The sequence below is a fragment of the Artemia sp. Qi Xiang Cuo genome, chromosome 6 (assembly GCF_049724085.1).
Source record: "Artemia sp. Qi Xiang Cuo chromosome 6, ASM4972408v1, whole genome shotgun sequence".
NCBI classification, from domain to species: domain Eukaryota; kingdom Metazoa; phylum Arthropoda; class Branchiopoda; order Anostraca; family Artemiidae; genus Artemia; species Artemia sp. Qi Xiang Cuo.
In genome coordinates this window covers 83,565,162-83,591,846 of record NC_142799.1, presented here as the reverse complement: position 1 = coordinate 83,591,846, position 26,685 = coordinate 83,565,162, and the positions used below count along the sequence as shown (strand labels likewise).

General features: G+C 32.7%; 1 protein-coding gene across 1 annotated transcript; it reads left to right on the top strand.

Annotated features, from left to right (window-relative positions):
- LOC148951684 (uncharacterized) lies at positions 1-26,531 on the top strand. Its single transcript, XM_089091305.1, has 3 exons — positions 1-157; positions 6,132-6,301; positions 21,658-26,531. Exons 1-3 carry the CDS (start codon positions 136-138, stop codon positions 21,805-21,807), a joined length of 342 nt encoding a protein of 113 aa, XP_088947431.1. The 5' UTR covers positions 1-135; the 3' UTR covers positions 21,808-26,531.
- Positions 26,532-26,685: the final 154 nt, after the last annotated feature.

The following is a 26,685-nucleotide window of genomic DNA, read 5'->3' as shown; positions in this document are numbered from 1 at the left end:
ATAAACTTATTTAATTTCAGGACGAAGACTTCAGATTCAGACTCAATATCAGAGACAAGCTTTGACGTTGACGTTGCACTTGGAAGGGGGAATCCTAATTTCCGACTTGGAACAACTAGTAATTGCTTTTCCCTGATGAATAATAATGAAGATAGTGGTTAGTACCCTAGGATAGCTCCTTTTCATTGACAAATGACGATGGTCTTCTTCTGAGAGCTAATATTATCACTTTTCTAGAAGAGTAGTATCATGCAAGGGAGATAGAGCAGAATATCTCAACTTCAACATGAAGTTGGCAAGTTTCAGAGCAGCATGCAAGGGAGGGGATAGCAAGGGAGGGGATAGAAGAGGAGTTCTCCTCCCCACAAGACTTTTGCAAAGGATTGCAATTTTTTTTACAGAAATGGCAATCTAGAAATGACTTTTTTTTGCCAACCGTCTAGGGTAAAACGGAAAGCAGGTCGTCTGCGGTAGGGGTGGTAGGATGTCATAAAGAAAGATTTAAATGAAATAGGAACTTCCTAGGAGGGAGTAAAGAGGGAGGCTTTGAATATATTTGGATGGAGGGGGAAATTGTGTAGCTGTGTTGTCCTCAGGCGGCTTGGCGCTACGAGGTAATGATAGTATTAGTAATTTTTCCGAATGATTTATTAAATTTGAATATCTCTGTTGGATGCTTAGCAAACCATCTTAAATATTCCAAGAAAATTAAATTCTTAATAAAGTGACACAATTATAACTTAAAATTTAGAATGTAAATAATACAGTCATATTAGCGACAGAAAAACAGACAATTTAAAAGGATATGTCCCAAGTCATTAATCAATTCTATGCACATCGGACACTATTAGTTTTGAAATAAAAAAAAAATGTATAAAATTTTAACCTTTTAGTTAGGTTGATAGAATAAAACTCAGTTGTGACTAAGTGAAACTTGCTTGATACACAAAATTTCTTAGCATGAGAATAGGCAAAATATTTAACAGGAGGGATATAAGCTACTCTATCTTCATTTGACCTATCAATATCTAGGTTATAATAATCCTAGGCTTTAAGTCTAAGTCAATTTTTGAATTATACATGACTATCGCGTAATAGTCACAAGGTTTTCAATTTATCTTGAGGATTAAATAAAAAAAACAAGTTTTTTTTAACTGAAAGTAAGGAGCCATATTAAAACTTAAAACGAACAAAAATTATTCCGTATATGAAAGGGGCTGTCCCCTCCTCAACGCCTCGCTCTTTACGCTAAAGTTTTTTGTTGTTTAAAAAAATAAAGTTGTGAGACAGAGTCAAAATTTAGCGTAAAGAGCGAGGCGTTGAGGAGGGGACAGCCCTTTCATATACGGAAAAATTTCTGTTCGTTTCAAGTTTTAATGTCGCTTCTTACTTTCAGTTAAAAAAAACTTTATTTTTTTATTTAATTTCTGAAGGTTTTTGAATTAATGTACCTTAGATTTTGGCTCACCGTACATGAATAATTAAAAAGAAATTCGCATATTAATTTTCCTTCTTTTTTGCTAAATGGCTTTCTCGAAATTTTGTTCTGACGTAACTTACGAATTAACTTACGAAACGAATTTCTATATTCGTATGTTTTTATAACGTATATTAGGGAGTTCGCCCCCTAGTTCAATACCACGCTTTTTACGCTAAAGTTCGAATTTTTTTCAAATCACAAACCCCTGAATCACAAAGGCCGGTTAATTCGAATAGATAGCTCTTTTGAAAGTGCTAAAAAAAACTTAGCGTAAAGAGCGAGGTATTGACTAGGGGGTGAACCCCCTCATATACGTTATCATTTATTTTCGTGTTAATTTTTAATGTTGCTCCTTACTTTCAGTTGAAAAAATTGTATTTTTTTATTTAATTTCTGATCGATTTTTAAATTATGCTGGGGAATCCGGCGCCCCCTTCATAGAAATGTCCCTTCCCCCATGGAAACATCCTCCTTGGAGAGCTTCTCCCCCGTAACCCCTACTCCTACCGCAACCCCCCCCGCCCCCCACCCGAACAAAATTCCTCCTGAAAACTACTATATACTTCCCAATAACCAATACTATATGTAAGCAATGGGCAAAGTTTATAACTTGCATCCCTTCCCCCAGGAACTGTGGGAGATTAAGTCATCTTCAAAGACATATTAATAAGATTTTTGACTATGCTGAACAAAATGGCTATCTCAAAATTTTGATTGGGTGACTTCGGGAAAAAAATGAGCGTGGGAGGGTGCCAAGTTGCCCTCCAATTTTTTGGTCACTTAAAAAGGGCACTAGAACTTCTAATTTCCGTTCGAATGAGCCCTCTCATGATATTCTAGGACTACTGGATCGATACGATCACCCCTGGGGAAATTAAAAAAAAAACAAAAAAAAAAATTAAATAAACACGCATCCGTGATCTTTCTTCTGGCAAAAAATACAAAATTCCACATTTTTGCAGATAGGAGCTTGAAACCTCTATAGCATGAAACTTCTATAGTAGGGTTCTCTGATACACTGAATCTGATGGCGTGATTGTCATTAAAGCCTTATGACTTTTAGGAAGTTCTACAAAAATGAGGCAAATTTCCTCAGGTAACTTTAACTACCAAAACTTTTGATGGGTAAGACTAAACTTGATGAAAGTTATATATTTGAAATCGGCATGAAAATCTCATTCCTTTGGTTTATCTATTGGTATAAAAATTCCGTTTTTAGGGTTTCGGTTACTATTGAGCCGGTTTGCTCCTTACTTACAGTTTGTTACCACGAAATGTTTGATTTCAAATACAAATCAAAATTATGAATTAAGGTAGTATTATAACGGGTGGTCGTTACGTTTTAGGGATGTTTCAGCGCATAAGCTTTAAGGCGTGCTGACGCCCTCTCACCAGAGTGTAAGGGGCAAATTAAAAATAGAAAGTGGGAATCGCTATAAATTATTCTACACTTTGCCTCTCCGTGACAAAAAAGCCAATTTTGGCCTTATTCTAAGTTACAGAACTTTAAAAATAGTAAAAAAAAGCCAAAGTTATATAGGATTTGGTTTAGATACTTGTGGCAAATGTCGACCATATTGGTTATTAAAGCTAATCTTGATCGAAATAACGGTTTTGCTGTCAGCAATTTTCTATTTCTGTTTTTCCATGACATTTTTTCAGGAAAATACCTTGTCCCAGGCCTCCCATATACTTTCACTCCTCATAAAAGACCTGAAAGTCACTACAAGAAATCAGATTAATATATTTCAAAAATCAATCAGGCTCTCAAAGGTTCTCCAGAAATAGGTAATTAACATAATTGGCTAATACAAAAATACATAAAAATATGAACCATTGGGATTAAAACACACTTCCTTACAGGGAAGTATTGGATAGTACTTTTCCTTTTTTTTTTGTGTAACTCAAACTTTTTCAAAATTTAGTTAGAAAGCAAGAATGATTCATTTACTGATTTTATATCTGTTTTTTCGTTCGAAGAGGCCTATGAACTGTATTTGATAGGGGGATGATCAACCTTTAAAACAAGCCACTTTTTGAATAATTTTTCTGCTTTTGTTTTAACATTCAAAGAAAACTAAATACTGTTCAACTTAGCAGTATTTCTTTTTGATATCATTGTAGTTATGACAATCAATGTTGTTTTCTTAGTGTAATATGCAATATGTTTTCATCAATGATTTCTCAGAAATTATTTTAAGGAACAGACGATAATTTGTCCATACAAAACTTTGTATTTAAACTATCTATTGTGTTTTCAGTAAAGCTTGAATGACAGCCTTTTAAGGGATTTGGAGGGCACTTATATTTGTATTTTTTTTAGTTTGGTGTCATTATGCGTTGTAATTTCTCTTTGTTTTAGGGTTTGTTTCCCACGTTTTCCAAATCATTATTATTTATCATTTCAGTTAAGATTTATATAACCCAGATGTATATTTTATTTACAAAACCGCATACAGTGAAAAAGGGTTTTTGTTATTAATAATTGTATATTGTGAAATCTTATTCTAGCGGTTTTGCGCTGATGGTTGAAAAACAATAAGATCAGATTCCGGAAATTAAAAACCATTAGGCTATACAGAACTTTTTAATTAAACTATCTATTGATTTTTCAGTAAAGCTTAAATGACAGCCTTTTGGGTGGTTTGAAAATCACACTTATATTGGTTATATGTGTTCGTTTTAGGTTTGGTGCCATTATTAACTGTAATTTTTGTCTATTTTAGGGTTTGTTTTCTCATTCTTGGTAGTTTTTGCCCATTTTAAATTTAGCATCCTAAGTCAAATCTTTTTGAGTTGTAAATGGGCTTTTTCCTTTTTGTAGAAAAGCTATGTTAAAATCTTGCTATTTAAAGGGGATACTCATTATTTCTTTTAGAACGTTTTTGAATGTAGAGAAGGGAAGGCTAAAATGAGTTTGTCACCTCTGTTGATTTTACTTCAGTAATCTCTTAGGGTTATTTTCTGACTCGTATTGTATTTCAAACCTCAAAGGACCCTTTGTTTCACCCAATTCATTTTCTTCCTATTATTTTTGCTAAGTAGCTTTGTTAAATTGAGGAAGAACCTTAGTTGGAAACCTAGCATGAAATTTAAATATTCTTCTTTAGGATAAAATATGAGAAAATTTTATAGCTATTTTAAAACATCAGACACTTCATAAAAATAAACTATTCAATTTGTTTAGCAATATGTAGATCGTACAAAGAATGATTGTATACCCAACGAAAAAGCGGCTAAAACTAACAGTTTATTGAGGGTTGTGTAGCATTTCTCTTAAAAAAAAAAATCACCATCGCTTAAAAAAAAAATCTGAGATTTATTATTTTAAGATTTTCGAGGGGTTGCAGTTAATGGTAAACTGTTGCAGTTTATCGACGGTGTAGTACATCCAACTGATAGACCATCATGAACTAAGAAAATTAAAATCATTCCCTGGAATTTAAAAGTCTTCGAGGTCACCTAAGTGAAGATCTGGAAGCCATTCAAAAACGGGCAGTGAAAGTGATACTAGACCTGAAACACAACTCTTATGAGGCTGCCCTTAGTACCTTACGACTAACAACGTTGCGTGATAGGCGCTTGCAGTTGATGTGTAATTTTGAGCAGTCTCTTCTTTCGTCCCTGAAACACCGTTTGTTGCTTCCCCCACCTGCGCCTATCACCGCCAACACCCGCCATAAAAACCAACTAGTGCCGTCAAAGTGTCGAACAACCCGTCACAGCACTTCTTTCGTGCCTTTTTTTGTCAGTTATTTAAACCGCCAGTGACCAGTTTTATGCAATGTACTAAACAGCGCCATTTAGTCGGGGCTTCGGCCACGGCTACGATAGTTGTTTATAAATAAATGAGTCTATGAGTCTATGAGTCATTAATTTTATTTTAGCATTGAAACAACAAGGCATTAACCAAAAATAATATATTTTGATTATTTTTTTTATAGAAATTATTATAATAGTTATTCATAACAATTGCTGTGATTGTATTATTACAATCATTTACAGCAATTTTTGCTTAATAATATTTAAAAAAACTACCTAAAAAAAAAAAAAAAAAAAAAAAAAAAATTTCAAATTCTTTAGTTTTCTATGGCAGCAATAGCCATTGATTTTCTGACTTGGCGTAAAGTGGTTGAATTGACGAAAACTTACTGGGCAAAAATTCAATTGTTTTGAACATAACTCTTTTCAAGAAAAACCGGAGTTTTACGTGTAAATTTGTATAATTTTACTCTGTCTGTTTCTGTCCCTCACTCTATCCCCCAATATGTCTTTTGCTTTATGTCTTCCTTCTTTTCCTGTCCCTCTCTTCCTCTTCCCTTTCTCTCTTTCTCTATCCGCTTTCTTACTTCTCATTCTTTTTCACCTTCAAAGTGAAAAAAGTGTCGTGCCATATAATACCTATATAAATACATTCTCTTTAGTTAAACCCCAGGCACTTGAAGTGAGTTTAACTCTCTCAGAAATTCATCCTATTTAGAATGAATGCAATAAAATAATAGTATTTCAAAAACAACAATAATATTAACAACAGAAAAAGGGATCTTGGTTTGAGTAACTTATCGAGAGAGCAAATGATCTTCTGTTTCTTCTGTCAGGTACAAATTCGTTTGCCAGGTATTCTACTCTTGTTTTTTTTTTTACTTTTAAGGCAATGAGTCGCTGCCATTTCATGACCCGTCTCTAGTTATGACAGAACCTTGCAAGATGTGCAATGATCTAACGCTAAAGTATGAAGAGGTAATGAAAGAACAGATGACACTGCTGCGAGAAATTCAAAAGTTGAAGTGCGACAAGTTGGAACTCCTACGTCAAAACGTCGTAAGTGCTCTCAATTTTTTTTTTCTCCTTCCTCTTCTTTTTATCAAAATACCTTTCTTTCGTTCCCTCCAATTTTTGGAGCTTTCATTAGCTAGAGCTTCTACGTCAAAACATCGTAAGTGCTTAGAATCCTGTTTTCTTCTGTCGAACTTATTTCTTAGAATATTCTACTGTTTTTTTCGTCTCTTCTTTTATTGCAGCCTCTGTAAATTGAATATTCCACGTCAAATTGTTGCAAGTGCTTAGAATCTTCTGCTTTTCTTCTTTCCCTTCTTTTTCTCAAAATAATCTTTTTTTCTCCTCACAATTTTCGCAATTGACCATTTTTCTTTTTGAACACCAAGGTGACTGTTTTCTATTTGTTGATCTTGGATATGCGCCTTTAGGGGAGGACGAATTAACTGTTTGGCTTAAATTATTATTTTTTGTATAAGATGACTTTTTTTTAGAGATAAGAGGTAAATACAATTTTTAAGCAACACATTATTAACCCAAAATGTTTTTGCTATCACCCCTATAAAGTAAAGCTTGTCTGAGGAGGTATTTAGTCTTTTGCTTCCAATTTTAATGCTTATACATTGTTTACATTGTTTTACCACATAAGCTCTCTTAGTATTTTACTGGTTATGTCTTTGAGAATTGTTTTTTACTTCTTACTGATTGAGGTTCTTATGTATATATATATATATATATATATATATATATATATATATATATATATATATATATATATATATATATATATATATATATATATATATATATATATATATATATATATATATATATATATATATTGTTTTTTTTTGTTCGTATTAATTTTAATTGGTCAACTTTAACTTGTTTGATCTCAATTTGTCTTTTCTTTACAAATAGAACCAACCTTAATTAACCGACCTATTTGCATTTTTTTTTTTTTTGACAAGAAGCGCAAGTTTGATAGTGTTTGCTTATGAGACTCATAACATTTTTGTAATCTCTGTGGCACCCTTGCTTTTAGCGATGCCCTCAAGATGACACGAAAAACATGGTGTCATCCAAGATATTTTTTTTGAATAGTATTTATATTAGATTGGCCTGGTCTACAATAATGAGTTTTTAACTGGCTCATGGGGTAGGAATAATCCAATCATCAGTTCAAACTCTCAACCTTTACTTGGGGGCTTAATTTGTTTTGCCTTATAGAACACTCCTTTTTCTCTAAGAACAGTACTTGAGTATATAACTACCATTACTGCTAATATTACTAACATCAGGACTACACTTCTGGTCAACACAACCGTGAATACTCCTCCTTCGTCCCTATTCTGTTCAAAGCTCCACTCTTTATTCCCTTCTACGAAGTCACTATTTCGTTTAGATCCTCTCCAATGACCTATTTTCATCCATTTTTGGGCAAAAACTAAAACATGGCCTAGTTATCTTAACCTTTCTTTCCTTATGGCCTTAGAAAGTAAGATCGAACCTTGTTATACAGTTCTGAACTCTATTCTTGTATTTAGGGCCTTTCAATAGGGGATGAACTCCACCAGGCCTTTTGATCGGTCTTGTTTACGTTATGCCTTGTTTTAAAATACTATTTGTCAATTAAAATGTTTTGTATTCAGTCTATTTAGGTGATAGTTCAATCTTGTATTCAGTGGCAGATCCAGGGGGTGAGGGAGGCTCCCCCCTCCTAACGTAGTCAAAAGTAGTGTAATTTTCTTAATTAACGCAAGTTTGCGCAAATTAAACTTGCTCCTAACGCAAGTTTATCGGATCAACCTATTTTGCCCCCCCCCCTGAAACATCCTGGATCCGCCCTTGCTTGTATTCCTATGAAAGTTTAAAAGTTCTTCAATCATTAATTAAGATAGGATTCTTATAGAGTTCATCTCAAGTTATCAAAATTGATTGTAGCAAAGAAAGTATTTTTTTACTGGCAAAGGAAAATATAAGAACATATTTCTTATTGAATCCCAGCTGTTTTATTTCTAGGAAATTATGACATAGGGGAAAAACTTTTTTTTCTAATCTTAGCCTCGCGGAGTTTTTTGGCAGTTTATTCCTGCATATTGGGCCAGGCACGAATGCAAGAACTTCGTTTCAGGGGGGTTCTATATTAAAAGGCAAATTATGTTTATTATTTCAATAAGGATTGCATAAGAAATTTGGCAAAAATTAGGATTATGTTAGGCGTAGCCCCGAGTCCCCCCTCTCCTGCTTACGTCTATGCATTGGACGGCTTATTGTAAAAACACCGTGCCCTAATGGTATTTTAATAGAATAATTTTAGTTCAGTTGCATTTTTGCATATCCAAGTTTCATTTGCCCCTTCTCTTTTTCCATCATTTTGAAAATTTTGCCCCTTCCCTAATTTGCATTCGTATTCACTGGGTTGTTGTTACTACTTTCGCTTAAGGTTGAAACCATATTTGTCTCCATAAACAACTAACAAAAGATTGGAACTCGTTATTCCAGATTGGGATATTTCTGCTAAATTTAGCTATTAAATTACAGCATAGCTAATCGAGACCTTAGAAATATTTCGGTTAAAACACTATTTTACTTTTAATGCTTGTTGGATATTTTAAATCAAACAATTTTCCCAGACTGGCTATATTTTGGAGAGCATATTAAAAACATTGGTTACAGATATACTTGTATATTAATAGAAAATTTGCTCAAAATTTGACGCTAGACGTAATAAATGAAAATGAGAATTATCACATTTACGCCACTCACGAAATAGCTAATTACGCAAAGGAAAAAAAATTAAAATTGAGTAAGATTTTTTTTTTTTTTAAAAAACAATACTTTATTCAACTTAATTCATCTTTTTTACTTGCCAATAATAATGTTGATCATTTTCTTATTGTTGAATTATTTAATATTTCTTGTTTTATTTCATATATTTGACGATTGTTACAGTTAAGGCCCATTCGCAACGAGATTTTACTGATTTAGCTATCGCTAATTTGAGGCAATTTAATTATTAGACTTGAATTAGCGCTACATAATTCTTGGTATTTGTAAAATCTTATTGTGAGTTGTTTATTCTGCTATTTTTCGCTGATTCTCACAAGTAGAATTAAAATGTGACCGCTGTATATTTAAAAAATCTTCTGCCCAAAACAGTGATTTTACTTACAATATTTTCACCGGTCAAATACTTTGCAAATTCGACTGCCAAGTTATAATTTTACCACTAGATAAAAACTACCCTTTGTTATTTTTGTTGACGCAGGATTCAATTTTAGGCACTTCTATCAAAGGCTAAAAAGACAATAACTGGATTGTTGCTTTCGCTAAACATTTATTTTGGATTAGACCGATTTCTTGAGCAAACTACTTAATATACTTACTGGGAAAATATTGATTAAAGAAATATGATTGATGAGACCAACTTTTTTGCTGGTGAGGCTCTTTAGGTCTTTTGTTGTATTGATTCTCTTTCCATCTCTTGACTTTTTTCGGTTTGACTTTCACTAGGTTAATTTCTCTTTTACAAGCATGCGCTAAGAAAATACTATATACCATTTAAAATAACATTTAGCAAACTAAATCGACAACGAATTAAGTGACAAAATATATTTGCATTGGCATATGAGATAAAATATAATAAACTAGTACAACATCGAATTAATCGAGTAATGAAACAGACGAGAAAAAATAGATGGACGAGAAATGAAATACATAATTAGAAGACAGTAAAGAGAAAAAAGAGAAATGATATGGAAAAGAAAAGAGGAAAAGAAATGGACGGGAAAAAGAGAAAAACCACATATTCGATTCACCAACCAAGCAGCAAAATAATTTTTGTAGAAATAGTCCATTCAAAATTTTTGCCCTTAAATTATGTAAGATTAGCTGATTTAACTACTAGCACTGGTGGGTTATTCCACCCTTCAACTACCCTCTAAGCAAATGGATTTTTGCCAGCTTTCTTTTTTTTTTTTGGTTAAGTTATTTTTTCTTGGTTAGAAAAAAAAACTGTTCGCCTACTTTAGCAACTGAGATAAACAAGCAATTGAACAAGCTCTTGATCTTACTCATCTATCCAATCAGCCAAAGAGCAATGTCCCAATTCGTGCAAAGTTATCATTGCATAGTATACATGTCGTGTGACATTTATTATAGCCAAATATCTATGAAAATTACACCATCAGGTTAACACCAAAATGGAATTAAAGTATAATAAACATGCAACATAAGTCTAAATGAGGGTATCATAAAAAAAATTCGTACCGCAAGTGATGTTCATAAGTGATGTTTTGGAGGTTAATATTTACCTACAAGACAGACGGTTAAATTGCATCATCCTCAGTGTGTTACCTAGAGTTAATTTGATTACCCCATAAGTTAATAAATGTTGGTCAATTTTCCTTTTTGTTTTTTTTTCTTTTAAGTTTTCATTTTGTCTTTTTTTTTTGGCTAAGTTTTTCCATTTTTGATTTTTTTTTCCGGTTAAATTATATAATGATATGTCGGCATCGTAAGATATGAATGACATATCACGAAGGTCTCTCCAGGTTAAATGTTGCAAGTCTTAATGATAAATAATATACTTATCGTCATAATCGTCGTCAAAGTCGTCATCATAATCGTCATAATAAATTTAGGCAATAAAAATAAAAGATAAAAAAGAGTAAAACTGAAAATGAGCTTTGAGCAGAGGTGGAAAATAATCTTGAAGGTGGTTCGTGGCAACAATGGCACTACATACCCGTTTTGATGACAAATATATGTAGAGAGTTATATTTGATTGACTTAGAAATAGATGTTAGCTAAAGACTATTATAAGACTGGTGTTTTTACTGAACTCGTTCCAGTTTTTCTGCTAACCTAGATCTCTATTATTTAACTTCGAATTATTCGAAGTTCGATTTTTGCTAGCGATGCTAGTAATCTGTCTTTCACCATCCTAATCAGCTCCCAGCTTTCCCAACTTGATAAGATTGGGAAAGAAGAGCACCGTAAGATACCCCAAAAGAATGCTGGTTGTGTCTACGGAGAGCTTTTATCCATATCAATGCTTGATTCTCTTTGTCCATAACTTCTATCCCTTTTGCAATCCCTTTTTGTTCACTTCCATAATATGTTTAGGAATAGCCTCCTTACACCCTTGCTACCTCCATCGTCTATCAAATAGGGACTGTTTTGTTTCAGGTGTCGCGGCGTAGGATAGTAATCAATCTTTCACCATCCTACTCAGCTCCCAGCTTTCACAACTTGCTAAGATTGGGCAAGAAGAGCACCAGCTCTGTCATGCTTCAGGGGCGGATCTAGGAATTTTTTTTTAGGGGGCACGCAAAATAGGTTGATCCAAAACAATATTTAAGGGGGGGAGGCGCAAAATAGGTTGATCTGATAAACTTGCGTTAGGAGCAAGTTTAATGAACGCAAACTTGAGTTAATTAAGTAAATTACACAACTTTAGACTACGCTTGGGGGGCGCACCCCCCCCCCCCGCTTGGGATCCTGCAGTGTCATGCTTCTATAATCAATCACCCAAAACCACCATACTATCATAGTCATTTATTAACAAATATAAACAAATAAACCGATGTGTACTCAACCTCTATCAAATAGGGACTGTCTTGTTTCAGCTGTCGCCGGGTAGGAATGAGAGGAACAGTTGGTTGGGGTTTGGTGATATAGGACCAGGGGTTCAATCACAGCTGCTGCAGGGCTGATAGGGGAACAACTGTGATCCGAAAGTATCGTCAATCTGCAGACCAGACTAGATGGCGGATCTTTTTTTTTTCATTTCAATTCCTACTCGCAAATTGTTAGTGCTGACGGTCTTGGGAATTTTAGGTTTTTAATTTGCAAGCGAGAATGGGCGAAAGAATGGATGGTAATTGAATTTACAACAAAATCCCAAATGAAATTTTGATTTATGCTGGTTCAAGGTCGCTAGTAGCAGCAGTGCCTTAATTTATCATAAATTAAAGTAAAAAAAAAAAAACAGCTGCATACTAAGAGCTAAAATTCCATGTCATAAAATTAATTGATTCATTAAAAGTACACATAGGTCATAATTAAAAGGTGAAAAAATCAATTGATTAAAAGTTAATCAGCTGCGCACCCAAAGCTGGGAGAAAAAGAATGACAAATAACAATAATAAAAACAAAAGAAAAAAAAAACAGGAATAAATAGAAAACAAGAATTAAGAATTATGAGGTGAAACCCCGTTCGAAATTAAGCGCAAACAACGAAAAACATACAAAACATGCCACATCATGTCCTAACAACAATATAAAAAAGGTGTTTAGGTGCTTTTTTGGGTGTTGTTTATATTATTTTATATAACATGTAAAACAATGCGTAATCTGACTAAATGCTTTATTTTTTTTAATAACTTTAGTTAATGTGATGTTTGAATAGAAAATATAAGTCATGTTTCCACAAATTTTCTTTTTTCTTTTTATTTTCTGTTATTTTTATTTTCTCCTCTTTATTTACTCTTCTGTACTTAACTTGATATAAGTGATGTTCTGTAAGACTTCGCTCAAGAAAATTGACAGAAATATACGTGTCATAAATACGAAGTAGCTTTTGCTAGGCCTAGTGCTTTAAAACTGTCAATTTTCCAATTCAAGATTCAGGTAGGCTTCTCTTTGAGCTTGGAAACTGAATATTATTTAAAGGAAATTTCATGTCCATAGAAAAGCCGCTTTTCTCTATTATCTGTTGCCATGTCTTCAGATGATAAAAAAGGGCAAGGTCTTTACGTGACAAGCAAACAGAGGGCTGATTGCAGGCATTGAATTAAGCGGAAATAAAGAAATGCTGAGTTTTATTTCTGTTTAGCTGAAGAAAGTTTACTTTATAGTAAAGTTTTCTACGCTTTCGGAGACTCGAAAATATTTGCAGGTGTTGCTTATCAATTTAAGGTTAACAGTTTCTAAGTTGTGGAAAGGAGAAGTTAGAATTTTAATTGTAAGTCTCTAATTATGTATTTTGTTTTCACTTGTTTTTTTCTGTAAATTTACACGTTAAGTGCCTTATTTATTTACATACCGGTTATCGTAAAAATTGGATTGCAAATTGTGTGGTAGCCATGAAGTTCCTCGCAATGCGTGATTACTATTTTTATTGTTTCCGTGTGACATTTCAATAATTTTGTGTTTTGTGCCAAACAAAAGCTTCTTCTAATATTATATATCATATTAAATGTGTGTGTCTTTATTAAATTTCCGTTGTGTCTTTTTGCTATCTTTTCTTTAAAGATGCTGGAAATGCTTCACTTTGTAGTTCTGTACTTTTTTTTGCTGTGACCATTCGAATTTTAATTCAATTATTGTTTCTTTTGCAAGATCAGGCACATTCGTCCTTCTTTGTAGAGCTCAGTTGAATCTAGCTTGTGATTTGTCTGAGGTTTTATATATTTCAATAGTTATTTCCTTTTTGTTATTTTTAAAGGATTGGTTATTTATTGATATATAGTATTGTTATGTATTATTTAGTTATTCATTATCTTGTTATTATATTAAAGTGCTTATTTATTAATAATTATGCAAATATTATTAATAGTTGGTATTACTTTATTAAATTATGTAAAGTTGTAAAAATTTAAAGCAATTATTCAAATCTTGAGCTTTACGTAGGCTATATTGTAGCCGGTCAGAGTTGTGCTCTGGCCCTTTGGGAGTTTGTTCTGTGTGTGATAATATTTGTGTCTACGACCTTCTTTCTTCTTCTTATTCTTTTTATTTTATAAATATTTTCTAATATTTTTAAATAATAAAGACAGGGACAAAAAAACAGAGTGTTTAAAAGCTATGTAAACAGATGTATTTGAAAAATCAGAGAAGTGAAAACTAGATTTTGGAAAGAATGATTGAAGAGCGTTCATTTTTTTTCTTTTTTTGCATACCCTAGAAGATTCAAAAACATGCAAAATTTAAACTATACATTTGATCTTAATCTTTATTCATTGGACAAAAAAGATGGCTCTCTTGAAACGAATATAAATTTTCATGTTGATCCGTTTTTCTCATTAAATATTATAATGCTATACATGCCATTTAGATAATTAAGTACATTCGGCCAAATTGTGTTCTTATTAGTCAATTATGTACAATTAGTCAATTATGTACATTCCACCCTAGGGAAGTCTAAATCATTTCAGGCCTCTCAGCGTCATATTACTGACATTTAGAGTCTAGTAATATAAGGGCGTTTGTTCTTATCAAATGCAAAATTACAGTTTGCTTTGAGTTGCGATTGTTCTGCCATCTTTGGGGAATTTTATCACCAGTTCCGCGGAACAGCAAAATAGAGTCTTCCACAAAGTCTCCTCTTGGCTCCCTTTTTTAGAAGCAGTTCTTTTCTTTTTAGGTACCCTGGATGTTCCTGGGAACTTGAGTTGTGATTTTGACCGATGTCGAGGACATATATTTAAGATTTTTGACTAAACTAATCGACCTTAATTTAAAAATTCCTTGTACTATCCTTTGTAATAACTGAAGTTTAGCAACTCAAGTCATAATTGAATCCAATGAAATAAAAAAACATTTTTTTTTTCAATAAAAGTAAAGCAGCAACATTAAAACGAATAGGAATTATTTTGTATATAAGGGGACTGCCGCCTGTTTGTTTTTGAGGTTCCCAGTTTAATTTTTAATAGATTTCAGTCTGTCCATCTCCCTGATCATGAGCCTTCTGAATTTTAAAATATTGCTTGAGGCTCACCAGAAAGGACTAAATTATGCTCACTTTCATTTCTTATTGTTTTCAACCGTGTTTTAACAGCAGTTCGTGAATGTTTCAAATTTGCTGACGATGTAACTGTATTAGTACTGAGACTAAACCGAACAGACTGACTTGAGGAGAATTTTTAATGAATCGAAAGCTGAAGCAAAAACAGGTGAAATTGACAGCTACTGAGACTGAAGAACTCCTCTATGGCGGTTTTCTTTTTAAGGTTTGACAACCACGTTTCCTATAATTCCTTACTGTCGACGAAGAAAGCAGTTAAAATAATTGGAGTACTTTGAGTATTCGTTTTCTAACCTGCAGAGATTTTGTATGCCAACTGAAGTTTTCAAATCTGTATGCTGCAGTTATTTTAGACCTTCTTGTATCAGTGTCCATGCTGGCATCCGGGACTGGCTAATGGCTAATCGGACAGCCTTGAGATGGTACAAAAAGAACTTTGAAATTTATATTTGGACAAAATTAATCAAGATGTGATGATGCACTGAAAAATACATCTTGAATCCGTTTGATAATCGTGTATTTGAATTAACATATTGATGGGGACTAAAATATTTGAACTCTCCAACTCATCGTGGTTTATTGTACGACCTTGAGAACCCTTTTTAAAAAGGACCAACACTAAACTCTGAAAACATAAAAAGAATTGTCCACAATACAGGACAACCCCAGCTTTTAGTACCGAGATACATTGTAAATAATTTGTCCCTTATTTTACTCGGCGTTTTAATGAAAACGCTTTAAGTATTTGATGTAGTTTATTTCATGGATTAATCTGTGAGTGTTCTAGTATTCATTCGACTCTATGACGTATCTGCGCTAGCATTTGCTATTTTGGTTTATTATGCATCTTGTCTTATCTCAGTAAAAGCATTTGTGAGCAGGGTTGCCACCTGTAGCAAGAAAGTGCTATTAAGAAAGTGCTAAAACACTGTAGCATGTGCTACATTGAATAACCAAATTGTAGCACTTTCTTCCTACAATTTTTTCTTTTTGTCTTGGATGAAATAATGAAGATTTTGAAATAATGCAAAGCGCCTTATTCGTGTCTTTGTTTTGAAAGATTGGCGCAAAAATGGTATAACCAGGACCACCTTTTTACCGCGTTCGTTTCGAAAGATCGGCACTAGGTTTGAAATAACCAGACATAAAAAGATGAAACGTTTTACCTAAAACTAATCCAAATACACATAAACAAACCAAGCCCGTATCTTGGCGCAAGTCGCGACACACGCCAAAAAAATTGACTGTAGCACCAAAAATCATTGTATAGCACCCAAATTTGTGCAATTTTGGCACTTTAGGGACTAACCGTGGTGGCAAACCTGTTAGTCCAACAGATTTTGTTAATTTTATTTATTTACTCATTACCTTTTAAGACATTTGAATAGAGAATTTTATTGTTTAAATCAAATGTGCATCAATAAGTACTTTTATACTTGAGGCCATGGACGTAGGGAGGGGGGGGCAGCTGCTCCCCCCCCCACCTAGATCTTCAAATTTACATTAGATATGGCTGAAAAAACAGATGGTTTGGAAAAAGCAGTTGATAAAACTCCATCACACTATCAACTGCCCCCCCCCCTAGACAATATGCTGCCTAATGCTGCCTACGCCCATACTTGAGGCATTGTGAAAAATACTTTATCCACTTCCAAGTCCCTTGTGTTTGAGCATTCGTTCTTGTAACAATGGGGGCTAAAAGTATACTTTTTCTCTGAAGAAGTAAATCTTGTTTTTTGTCACGATATTAGAGGACTCTTGGAAAAAAGGATATCCTGAAACATTTTCGGGATGATCGGCTCATTCTTATTGACAGCTCGCAATCAAGTTTGAAGTGTGTTCTTGTACAAAATGGAATGAGTATCAATATCATCAATAAATATCAATAAATAAATATCAATATAATAAAGATCAGGTTCAATATCAATTGCTCATTCAAAGAGAATTTAACAACAAAAAGACACCATAGTTCTAGTTCCGGAGAAAAAAAATACATGGATGTCAAAAGTAGACTTCAATTTGTGTAAATATAAAATGGCCAACTTTCTCTTTGGAGAGCATAGCGGCCGCACCAAATATGGTCGAATCTTGTGCCTCTGGAATAGCAGAGACAAATCACATCACTGGGTTAGAGAAGATTGGGCTTAGAATGGAAACATGGACAATAGGGAAGATAATATCATTAATGTCCCATTATTTCCACGAGAAATAATCATCTTTCCTCCTCTGCATATCAAGTTATGTCTAATGAAGCACTTCATAAAGGCTCACGTTTTGATTTGATCATGCTTTGCATATATAAAGGAAGCAATGCCTCAGTGAGTTCGGAAAAAATTACTTCAGGAATATTTGATGATCAACAAATAAGACAACTAATTAAAGACACTGGATTTGTAAATTCAATTATTGAGATTGAACGAAGTGCCTAAGCTTCATTTGATTCACTAAATCAAACTTTTATGGACAGAGGTGAAGCTGAAAACTATGTTAAACTAGCAAACGGGATGTTTAATAGTTTCAGAAACCCTAGCTGTAATATGAGATGTAATATTTAAGCAGCCCCATAGACAGTTTTTTGATAATTTAAGTGACACCATTGGGGAACAAGCTGAAAGAATTCAACAGGATATTAGTGCTATGGAGGACCGCTACCAAGGAGGATGGGACACACAAATAATGGTAGATTGTTGCTGGAATTTGAACAGGATTTTTCAAAACACACGTTCAATTCTACCTTCAAGCTGCACCTAGGCTCCTTGTGGTGGCCAACACACCACGACATGTGTTGTTCCAGCACGTGTCGACGCTCGTGGCAGGCTCCAAGATTTTCAGCCAATGACCTTCCCAGCGACGGCCGTTTTTGGAACCCTCTGATCGGCTTAAGATTGGAGAAAATAAACTGAGGATGCCATAGCTATACTTATACTCTGTACTGCGTTCATAATTATATCACTGGACGTTTGTTGGTTATAAGGTACACCACAAGGTCCTTGCAGTCACTTGAAGCACATTGGTCATCATGCTACTCGGCGTGAAGGATAGGGTGTTTACTTCCCCTCACCGCTTTGTAATACGCTAACAGATTTCCCGTGCTGCCTAGGGACGGAGGGTAAGTTTCCTGTGCTGCCTCGGAACGGGAGACCCCCCTCCCCGGGAGATCTTCAGTGGGATATAGGATCATGTCTCATTGCCTGGGCCTCCATTCCCGCCGTGTATTTCCAAGCTTCTATTTCCAACCTTAAGCAATTGGCAAAATACCAATGCCCCGTTTCTCACATTTTGAAATTTTACATATCCTTTATTCGCCCAACTCTCGAATATGCTTGCCCTCTATGGCATTTCTCACTAAATAAAAATCAAACCAAAAGGTTGGAATCCGTCCAGAAAAGGCCTTTAAAAATAATTGCACGGGAAGGGAAGTTGCCTTACTCCTACTTCTTAGAAAAGTTTAAAATCAAAACTGGAAAAGAGACGACAGGATCTGTGCCTCCGTTTTGGTGGTAATGCGAGAACCAACATCCGAACTGAAGAACTTTTTCCGCCTGCCTATAATCCTGAACGGAAACCTCTCCCAACGGAGGCAAAAAATCCCATCCCCTTTTTAGAACCTGTAAAGACTAAAACAAAAAGATATTTAGACAGCTTTATACCAACCTTTACTCAAACCCTTAACACATCCAATACCTCTTAACGAAGTCTTCTTTATACTCTTTGGACACTTGTTATTTTTTAGTTTTTGTTTTTAATTTGATTTATGACTTATTATATTAGATGCCGTATTATGACTCTAAATTTTTATCTCTAATGTATGACAAGACCTGATTTGATATGACATTATTTTAGCTGCTCTAATATTTTTTGTATTTGTTTATTTTTTTATTTTTATAATTTTATCTGTTTATATTTCTTAATGATTTGGTGTCCCTGATTCTAATTTCATTGATTTGCTTGTGATAGTTGTTGGTTACTTTATGTTCTTTTTTTGTGACACAAATTCGGCGATTTAACACTTGTGAAAGTTTAAAAATAAAGCCTTATTATATTCTATTCTGACAATTCAAAGCTGGAAATCCGAAATATCCCTTGCTATAGAAATAGTGTGAAAATCCTAAGAAGAAATACAATGTGTTCAAGATAATTATTTGTTTAGAAAAAAAACAACAAAAAAAGGCATGAAAGAAGAAAAAAGAACTGTTTTACTACTTTAGCACTTGAGGAAAGTTATAACACAAACTTCAGATTAAGGTAGAAAACAGGCACAAGATTCCCGCAAAGAACACCTTTTGGTGACGGGTGGCTTTTGTATTATTTTGATTTATTTATTTGTTTTTAGTGTTAATTCCTTTTCTTTTCTACAAGATTTGTATATATTCTGATAAGTGTACGTATTTTTTCCAGGACAATTAATCCGTCTATTTATATTAAGACGTAAATAATTTTATCATTATCTTGTTCCTGGAGATGAATGTCTCTTTCTTTTGTCTTTTCCATTTCACGATATTGATTTTATGTGTATATTCGTGCATCTATATACGTATCTATTTGTTTTTATGTTTATACTAAAATAAAAAAAGTTTTTCAACCAAAAGTAAGGAGTAACATCAAAAATCAAAACGAACTGAAATTATTCTGTATATAAGGGGGTCTGCCCCTTCCTCAATCCTGGCTCTTTACACTTATATTCTTTAAAATGCTTCTCATTCAGAATCAGCGGCCCTTGTATTTGAGCAGATTTTCTTAAAGAATTTGGACAGAAAGTCAAACTTTAACGTAAAGAGCTAGGGTTGTAGAAGGGACTACACCCCCCCCATATACAGAATAATTTCGGTTCGTTTTAAGTATAAATTTTGCTTTTTAATTTCAGTTGAAAAAATCTTCTTTTTTTATTTAATTTCTGAACGTTTTTCAAATCAGGCCAAATCATTTCCCTTCCCCCGCACAAAATTCATAACAAAAGAAATTCTGTATATTTTCCAAAAACAAATATTACTTGTGAATAATGGGGAAAATGCGTAGCTTACAGACCTTTCTCCAGTGACTCTTAAGGGTCATGTCATCACCAAAGGCATAGCTATTTGACCTTTTGACTATGCTGAATCAAATAGCTATGTTAAACTTTTGATCGGATGTCTTAGAAAAAAATGGACGTGGGAGGGGTGAAAGTTACCCTCGAATCCTCTTTTGTCACTTAAAATGAGCACTAGAACTTTTGATTTCCGTTCGAATTAGCTCTCTACTGATCTTCGAGAATCATTTGACACGATCACCCTGGGTAAAATAAAAAACAACCAAATAAACATGGATCTTTCTTCTACCAAAAAATACGAGTTTTCACATTTTTTTAGATTGAAGTAAGATCGCTTACCTTTTCGGAGGTATCCCTTTTTTTGAAAAGCAGACATATATCCTCGGACCCTTATCTTTTGTTGGGGAACATTAAACTTAATAAATCTTATATATTTGGAATCGGCTTAAAAAAAAAATTCTTTTGATGCATCTTTGGTTATAAAGATTTTGTTTTTTAGAGTTTCGGTCACTATTTGGCCTTTTTTACAGTTCGTTATCACGAACTGTTTGATGATAATATATGACGTTTCTATAATTTAATCGAAAATTATTCTATCGTTATTACTTTCTTGGAAACTACGTAGAATCAAGTTTTATCATATATCCCCTTGAGATTTACCCCTTGAGATATATTTCAAGTTGAATGTAACCTATAGCTTGATTTTATTTCAATGTTATTGTCAGTTTAAATTGGCAATTAATGAATAATATAATTAGCGGGAATTTAATTAGATTAACTTTTTTTCCTTTTTAGGTATGCTAGAACTACATAATTGTTATATATTTTATGCCATGTTTTGATGTTTACTATTTTTGTCATTGCAATATTATTGGTAATTACTTGGTAATTTAAATTAATTTTGTATTTTAATAAGTGTAACTGTCTATGTGTAGACTCGCAAGGAGAACCAGATAACTATATGTGTTCGGTAAAATAAAGAACCAAAGGGCTCTGTCTGTCTTAGTGTTTTGGTAATTTAATAGGCATAATTCTTTTACTTCCTAAATATGCTAGTACGACATAACTGTTAATGTTTTGATGTTTAATGTTTTTATCATTGCTATATTCTCGGCAATTATTTGGTAATTTAAATTAATTTGTTATTTTAATAAGTGTAGCTGTCTGTGTGTAGATTCACAAGAAAAACAAGATGACTATTTGGGTTCGGTAAAATAAAAAACAAAAGGCCTGTCTTAGTGTTTTGGTAACTTAATAGACATAGTTATTTTACTTCCTAAATAGGCCAGTACGGCATAATTGTTGATTTTCTTATGTTTATATCAGTGCTATATTCTCGGTAATTAATTGGTAATTTAAATTGATTTGGTAATGTAATAAGCGTGTTTACTATCGCTAGAAGAACAAGATAAATATATGTGCACGGTAAAATAAAAAACGTAAGGTTTTTGTCTATCTTAACGTTCTGGTAATTTAATAAGCATCATTTTTACTTTCTAAACAAGCTAGATGAAAGCAAAAGAGGTTATCTTTTTTTCAGCGTTTTTGATAATTTAATTTGATAGTTAATTGATAATTTAATCTGTTTGGTAAAATTGACTAGTGCAACTTTTTTGTTTTTAGGCGTGTCAGAAGGATATGACAGTTATTCGAGAGCGGGAAAATAAAGCCCAAAAGGATCTACTGACACTTACTAAGGAACTGGCACATCTCCGCAGGATACTAAGACAGTATGAATCACTACCTGAGTCTTCTGTAGGATCTGCTGTATGAAAAATATATAATTAATATAAATTATATATAATTTCCTGGTGCAAAATTTGACTAGAAAGTATTTATTTCTTGAATGTGATAACCATTGTGCTTTTAAGTTTATTTGCTTAGAGGAAAAATTTTTGTGTTTTCTTTTCTTTTTGTATTTTAGCTCGTGTTTGGTTGCAAAGTTTATTTAAGAATAATATTTTAGAGGCATGAAATAAAGAGTATGGGAAAATGTTAAGAGAAAACTCAAATTGATCTCTGATGAATATTAAAACAACATATAGTGCTACCCAGTAAAATGATTATTACTTTCGGTTAAATTGAATTAATTAATTAATTAAATTCAATAAGTTCAAACAACTATCGCCATTTAGGGCTGGCCAGTAAAGTCATTAGTTTTAATTTAATCCTTTAGTTTAGTTAACTAATAATAAGACAGCCAATACCACCTTGTGTTACCCATTAAGGTAATTATAAGTTTTTCTTTTATCGTTTTCGTAATCGTCACGTCAAATTAATCACACAAACCTAAAATAAAATTTTAGTTGTGTTTTTTTTTATTTATAAAGCAATAATTTTGCTAAAAGGGTTTAATAAAATATTTGTGCGAATTTTATTGAACTGACAAGTGTTCTGCAGATTAACTGAACCCTAATGCTACAGAAAAAGTTTCAAAACTAATTACACAGTTTCAGAAATTTCAGGACTTATCAAACAAAGTTGGACTTTGATTTAAATCTAAGTTTTAGTAAATTATATTAAGCCTGTTTCGGACTTTTCTAGTTCCACTGGTTAAAGCTGCACTGTAAGTGGCGCTAGTAGTCCTATCTGCTGTTAAAAACATTTTAAAATGCGATAAGCTTTTCATATAAACACTGAAATACAACAATAATCATAAAAATGAATACACACAAAATGAACACGCACAAATTTGGATTTTTGTTAAAACTCTGAATTTCCTGTCTTACCTATTTTCTATAGTCTTTGGTACGAAAAGTACAGTTTCATTACTAGGACACATTTTTGGAGGGATTCATGTCCTTCTTTTCTGCACTCTCAATTTTGAGGAAAATATATTCCCTTTGGTGAAAGTAAAGCAAAAATAAATTGCTTTTAAAATGTACTATGGTACTGAACGTTTGTTATTTGAAAAAAAGTTTTGTGAAAAAACAGAAAAAGAAAACAAATATGTTTTTAATCGAAAAAAGTAACAAAATGAAGGCTTAAAAATTTTCTATTTTTTCCAAATATTTTTCATCTCCAAATGGTTTCGTTGGTTTTTAGAGCTTCAAGGCATCCTAACGGATTTTATGAGACATTCGTTAAAGAGATATAAAAATCCAGCCTAAAATGCCGCCTAAATAGCGAATCTTAACTCGAAATTTTTCATGGATTTAGAAAAGAAGGACCTACGGTATCTCTAAAGCCGTTTGAGGTGTTTTCACAATTTTTAGATCTGAATTAAAAACTAATAAAAAAAACATTTCCAGAAGATTAAAAGTTTATCTGTAATCATATGCTTGTTATTGTTATTTATTGGTATAACACTTAAATCTATTACTCTATATATTATCTATTACTCTATCTATTACTCTATATAGGGGTAAAATTTTGAGTAGTAAATAGCAGTCATTTTGTTTGAGGTTTTATTTTTAACTTGACATGCACTTAAAAACTACCAAATTCATTTTTCACATAGCAGAATAATAAGGTTTGCATTATTATTTGTTTTTTTTTGCTGTTTTTTTTTTGCGGCAAAGTCTTCAGAAAACAATAATAAAAAGGAGAATATAATAAACTTATATTAATGTAAAGATACAAATTATAAAATAAATATTAATTTGAGGAATAGATGGGCATCCAATTTACGCCGATGAACCCTCGGCGAGGAATTAGAAAATCCAGTCAAATATAACTGTAAAGTTAATTTTGGTGTCCTTCTTTATTCCTTTTTGAAAATATTTTTCATAGTTAATCTGGCCAATAATTCTTTATGACCACTGAAAAAGGACAGTATTGCTTCCAAAGCTCCAGTAAGGGTCAAGAAGAATATTTAATAAAATCTGGTGCTAAATTAGTCACCAGATGAACCATTTCGGTAGAAGAGAACAGGTAGACCTGGCAATCTTTAACACCCTATTTCTATCACACATAAATTTTACTTTTTTTTATACTTTTTTATAATTTTTCTCTATTAATATGCAGACACTGTAGGATATAGGCCTACACTAAAAAATTACAATGTAGAACTTATAATAAAAATTATAAGTTTTTTATATTAATCAAAATCTTGACAGCAAACCTTAATTATGATAAAGAACTAACAAGAAATTTCCATCATAAGAACGTATAGACAAAATTAATGACGCAAATTCACTTTTCTAGTTCTTCTTGTAAATATTTACGTTTGCACCAACGGGGCTCTGGTGATCCATCTCATAATTTTTAAGCACTTTTATTGAAGTATGCTAAATGGGCAATATCTTTTCTCACGTTGTTATTTTGCCCATCCCGTTATCTGTGTAGATCGGTCTAGTTATGAATCCTATTCTCGTCCACAATACTCCTGCGAAAATTGTGCTGGATTAGGCTAATAGAGAAGCACCCTCTTATTATTAAGAATCTATAATTTAAAAGGAACAATTTTTCATAATGAAATTTTTTCATAAGTGTTGTTTGACATGCAGTACATAATAAGTTAATGCCCACCTTGTATATTCATTTATTTATGATAAATCACTATTTCTGTATTGAACCATCTGTTTTGGTATTTTAATTGGGAAATACCTTTTTTGTGGCATATGTATTAGAAAAACTGACAAAAATTCTAAATTTGTCCCCCTCCCCCACGAGATGGAAAAACATGTTTTGCACAAAGTAGCTCACATATTTTGCTCAAATATTAGTATTTATATTAATGCTAGCAAGGTTATCGAATTCAGCAAACTTTTGCGGAGAATATTGCGAGTGGAAATGCGTAAGTCAAAAATGCATAGGAGTAAGCTGGAGGTCAATATGGGGAACAGTAACCCCGCGTTATCTCCAAAAAATACGCAAAACCAAGTGCAATGCAAAGCTAAGACAATGAGCGGTCATCAAGAGGTAATAAAAAAGACCATGCCCGCCCTCTACATTTTCATACATTGGCACCACTGTTTCTTTTGGCCTAATTTCTTTTTTTCTTAAATAAATTATTTGTCATACTCTCAGCGCCTGTCAGTCCTGAAAATGAAACAAATATATCACAAATTAAATTCTCTTGATTTTCAGTACTTTCTCTTGAGTCTATATTAAACAACCATAACAATGTGCGTTGAAACGCGCAGAATAATAATAATCTTATTATCACAGCCAATGGGGAATGGAAACCGTTGTTTAATATATATGGTTCAAAACATATATGCATTCCCTGTGCACCATAAATAGCCTAGGAGACACTATTAATCATGTTGTCACAAACACAGACTCTCTGCTTTTCTTATCAAACTGGATGGAAGAATGATCCATGCTACAATTAAAATTGACTATAATCTAGTCAATCTATTTATTCACTAAAATTTTCATTATCTAATAGCTATTACAGATCCAATGATATACCCCTGAATGATACCCAAAAAATCCATGCAATAATGACATTTCTAAATACTAAGGAATGATCTTTAATGGAAACAAAGTCCAGTTTGTGATTGGAGAAATTTGTCTATTCGTATTGACTATTTTGTTGTCAACCACGGTTTTGGAAAAATGAGGAATTAAAAATTGGCCGGTTGTAATAGCTCGAAACGGGATATGCCTATTTAGGTATCTTCATTTTGAAAAATTGAATAGTCTCCTCTCTCTCCCACAATACAATTATTTCTAAACTTCATAAAATAACCCTTGTACCTTTCACGAGTTGGTGCTACTGTTTGTTTCAGACTACTTCAAAATATTTTTTACTAAAGTATTTGTCAAATTTAAAGTAAAGAGAGATATTTAAAACTAAATCAAGGTTAGGTCCAAAAAGACAGTCCTGAAACTGAAATAAAATATTCACAAATTAATATTAAACTCAGTTAAGCTTGTTTTGAACGTTTCTAGTTCTTAGTAATTTTTTTTCTTTGTCCAACTTTAATTCTTTTTCTTCTCAAAGTTCAATTTTTGGTTGATAATTGCAAACAACTTGGATGACAAATAATCTTTTGTTCCAGCTTAATCGTATGATGAAATCTTTCCCTGTTAAAATTTATACACTATTATATCAGTGTGTTCATAAGGTATACTTTTCTTATTCGTGAATATGGAATAGGTCATTTTGATTTCACGTATAACAAACATCCGATCTGAATAATTCCTGAAGTAGATTTTCGAAGGGAAATTAATTCTTTTGTGCAAGATTAATCTTGCTTGCTAATCATCTAATTGTTTAATTAATGGTTTCAAACGATTAACTAATGGTTAACCGTTTGATTGATTTTTTTTACATGAAAAACTGAATAAGGACTAAAATTGGTAATTCTAATAATAAAACAATAAGAACTATTTATTTTTCGTCATTAGGTATACTTTCCTCAAGATTAAGTTGTTATCACATAGACAATCATTTAAACATTGGAGTAATCCACTATCTTTAGCAACCTACTTGCTTTATATCTTTGTGTGAAATTTCATTGTAAATATTTTTCATAATTGTGTACTTTGTGTTTTGGTTTTTGTTATACTACGGATACGTTATCAAATATATAACACTATTTTTGTTCTTATTTACGTATTTGTGTTTTATTTCTAGACTTGAAATAGGAAAGTGAATTTAATCGTTCCATGAATATGGAAAGCTAACATCAAGGAAGTGATGGCAACGGAATAATTTTGAATTTAAAAGTTTAGACTGAAAGAAAATAACAGTCTTTA

What these genes read in the sequence shown, in the direction of transcription:
- LOC148951684 (XM_089091305.1), top strand. Translation starts at nt 136, where the DNA reads ATGAATAATAATGAAGATAGTG. An exon ending in GAATAATAATGAAGATAGTG is followed by an intron (nt 158 to 6,131) that starts GTTAGTACCCTA and finishes TTTACTTTTAAG; the next exon opens with GCAATGAGTCGCTGCCATTT. An exon ending in AACTCCTACGTCAAAACGTC is followed by an intron (nt 6,302 to 21,657) that starts GTAAGTGCTCTC and finishes TTTTGTTTTTAG; the next exon opens with GCGTGTCAGAAGGATATGAC.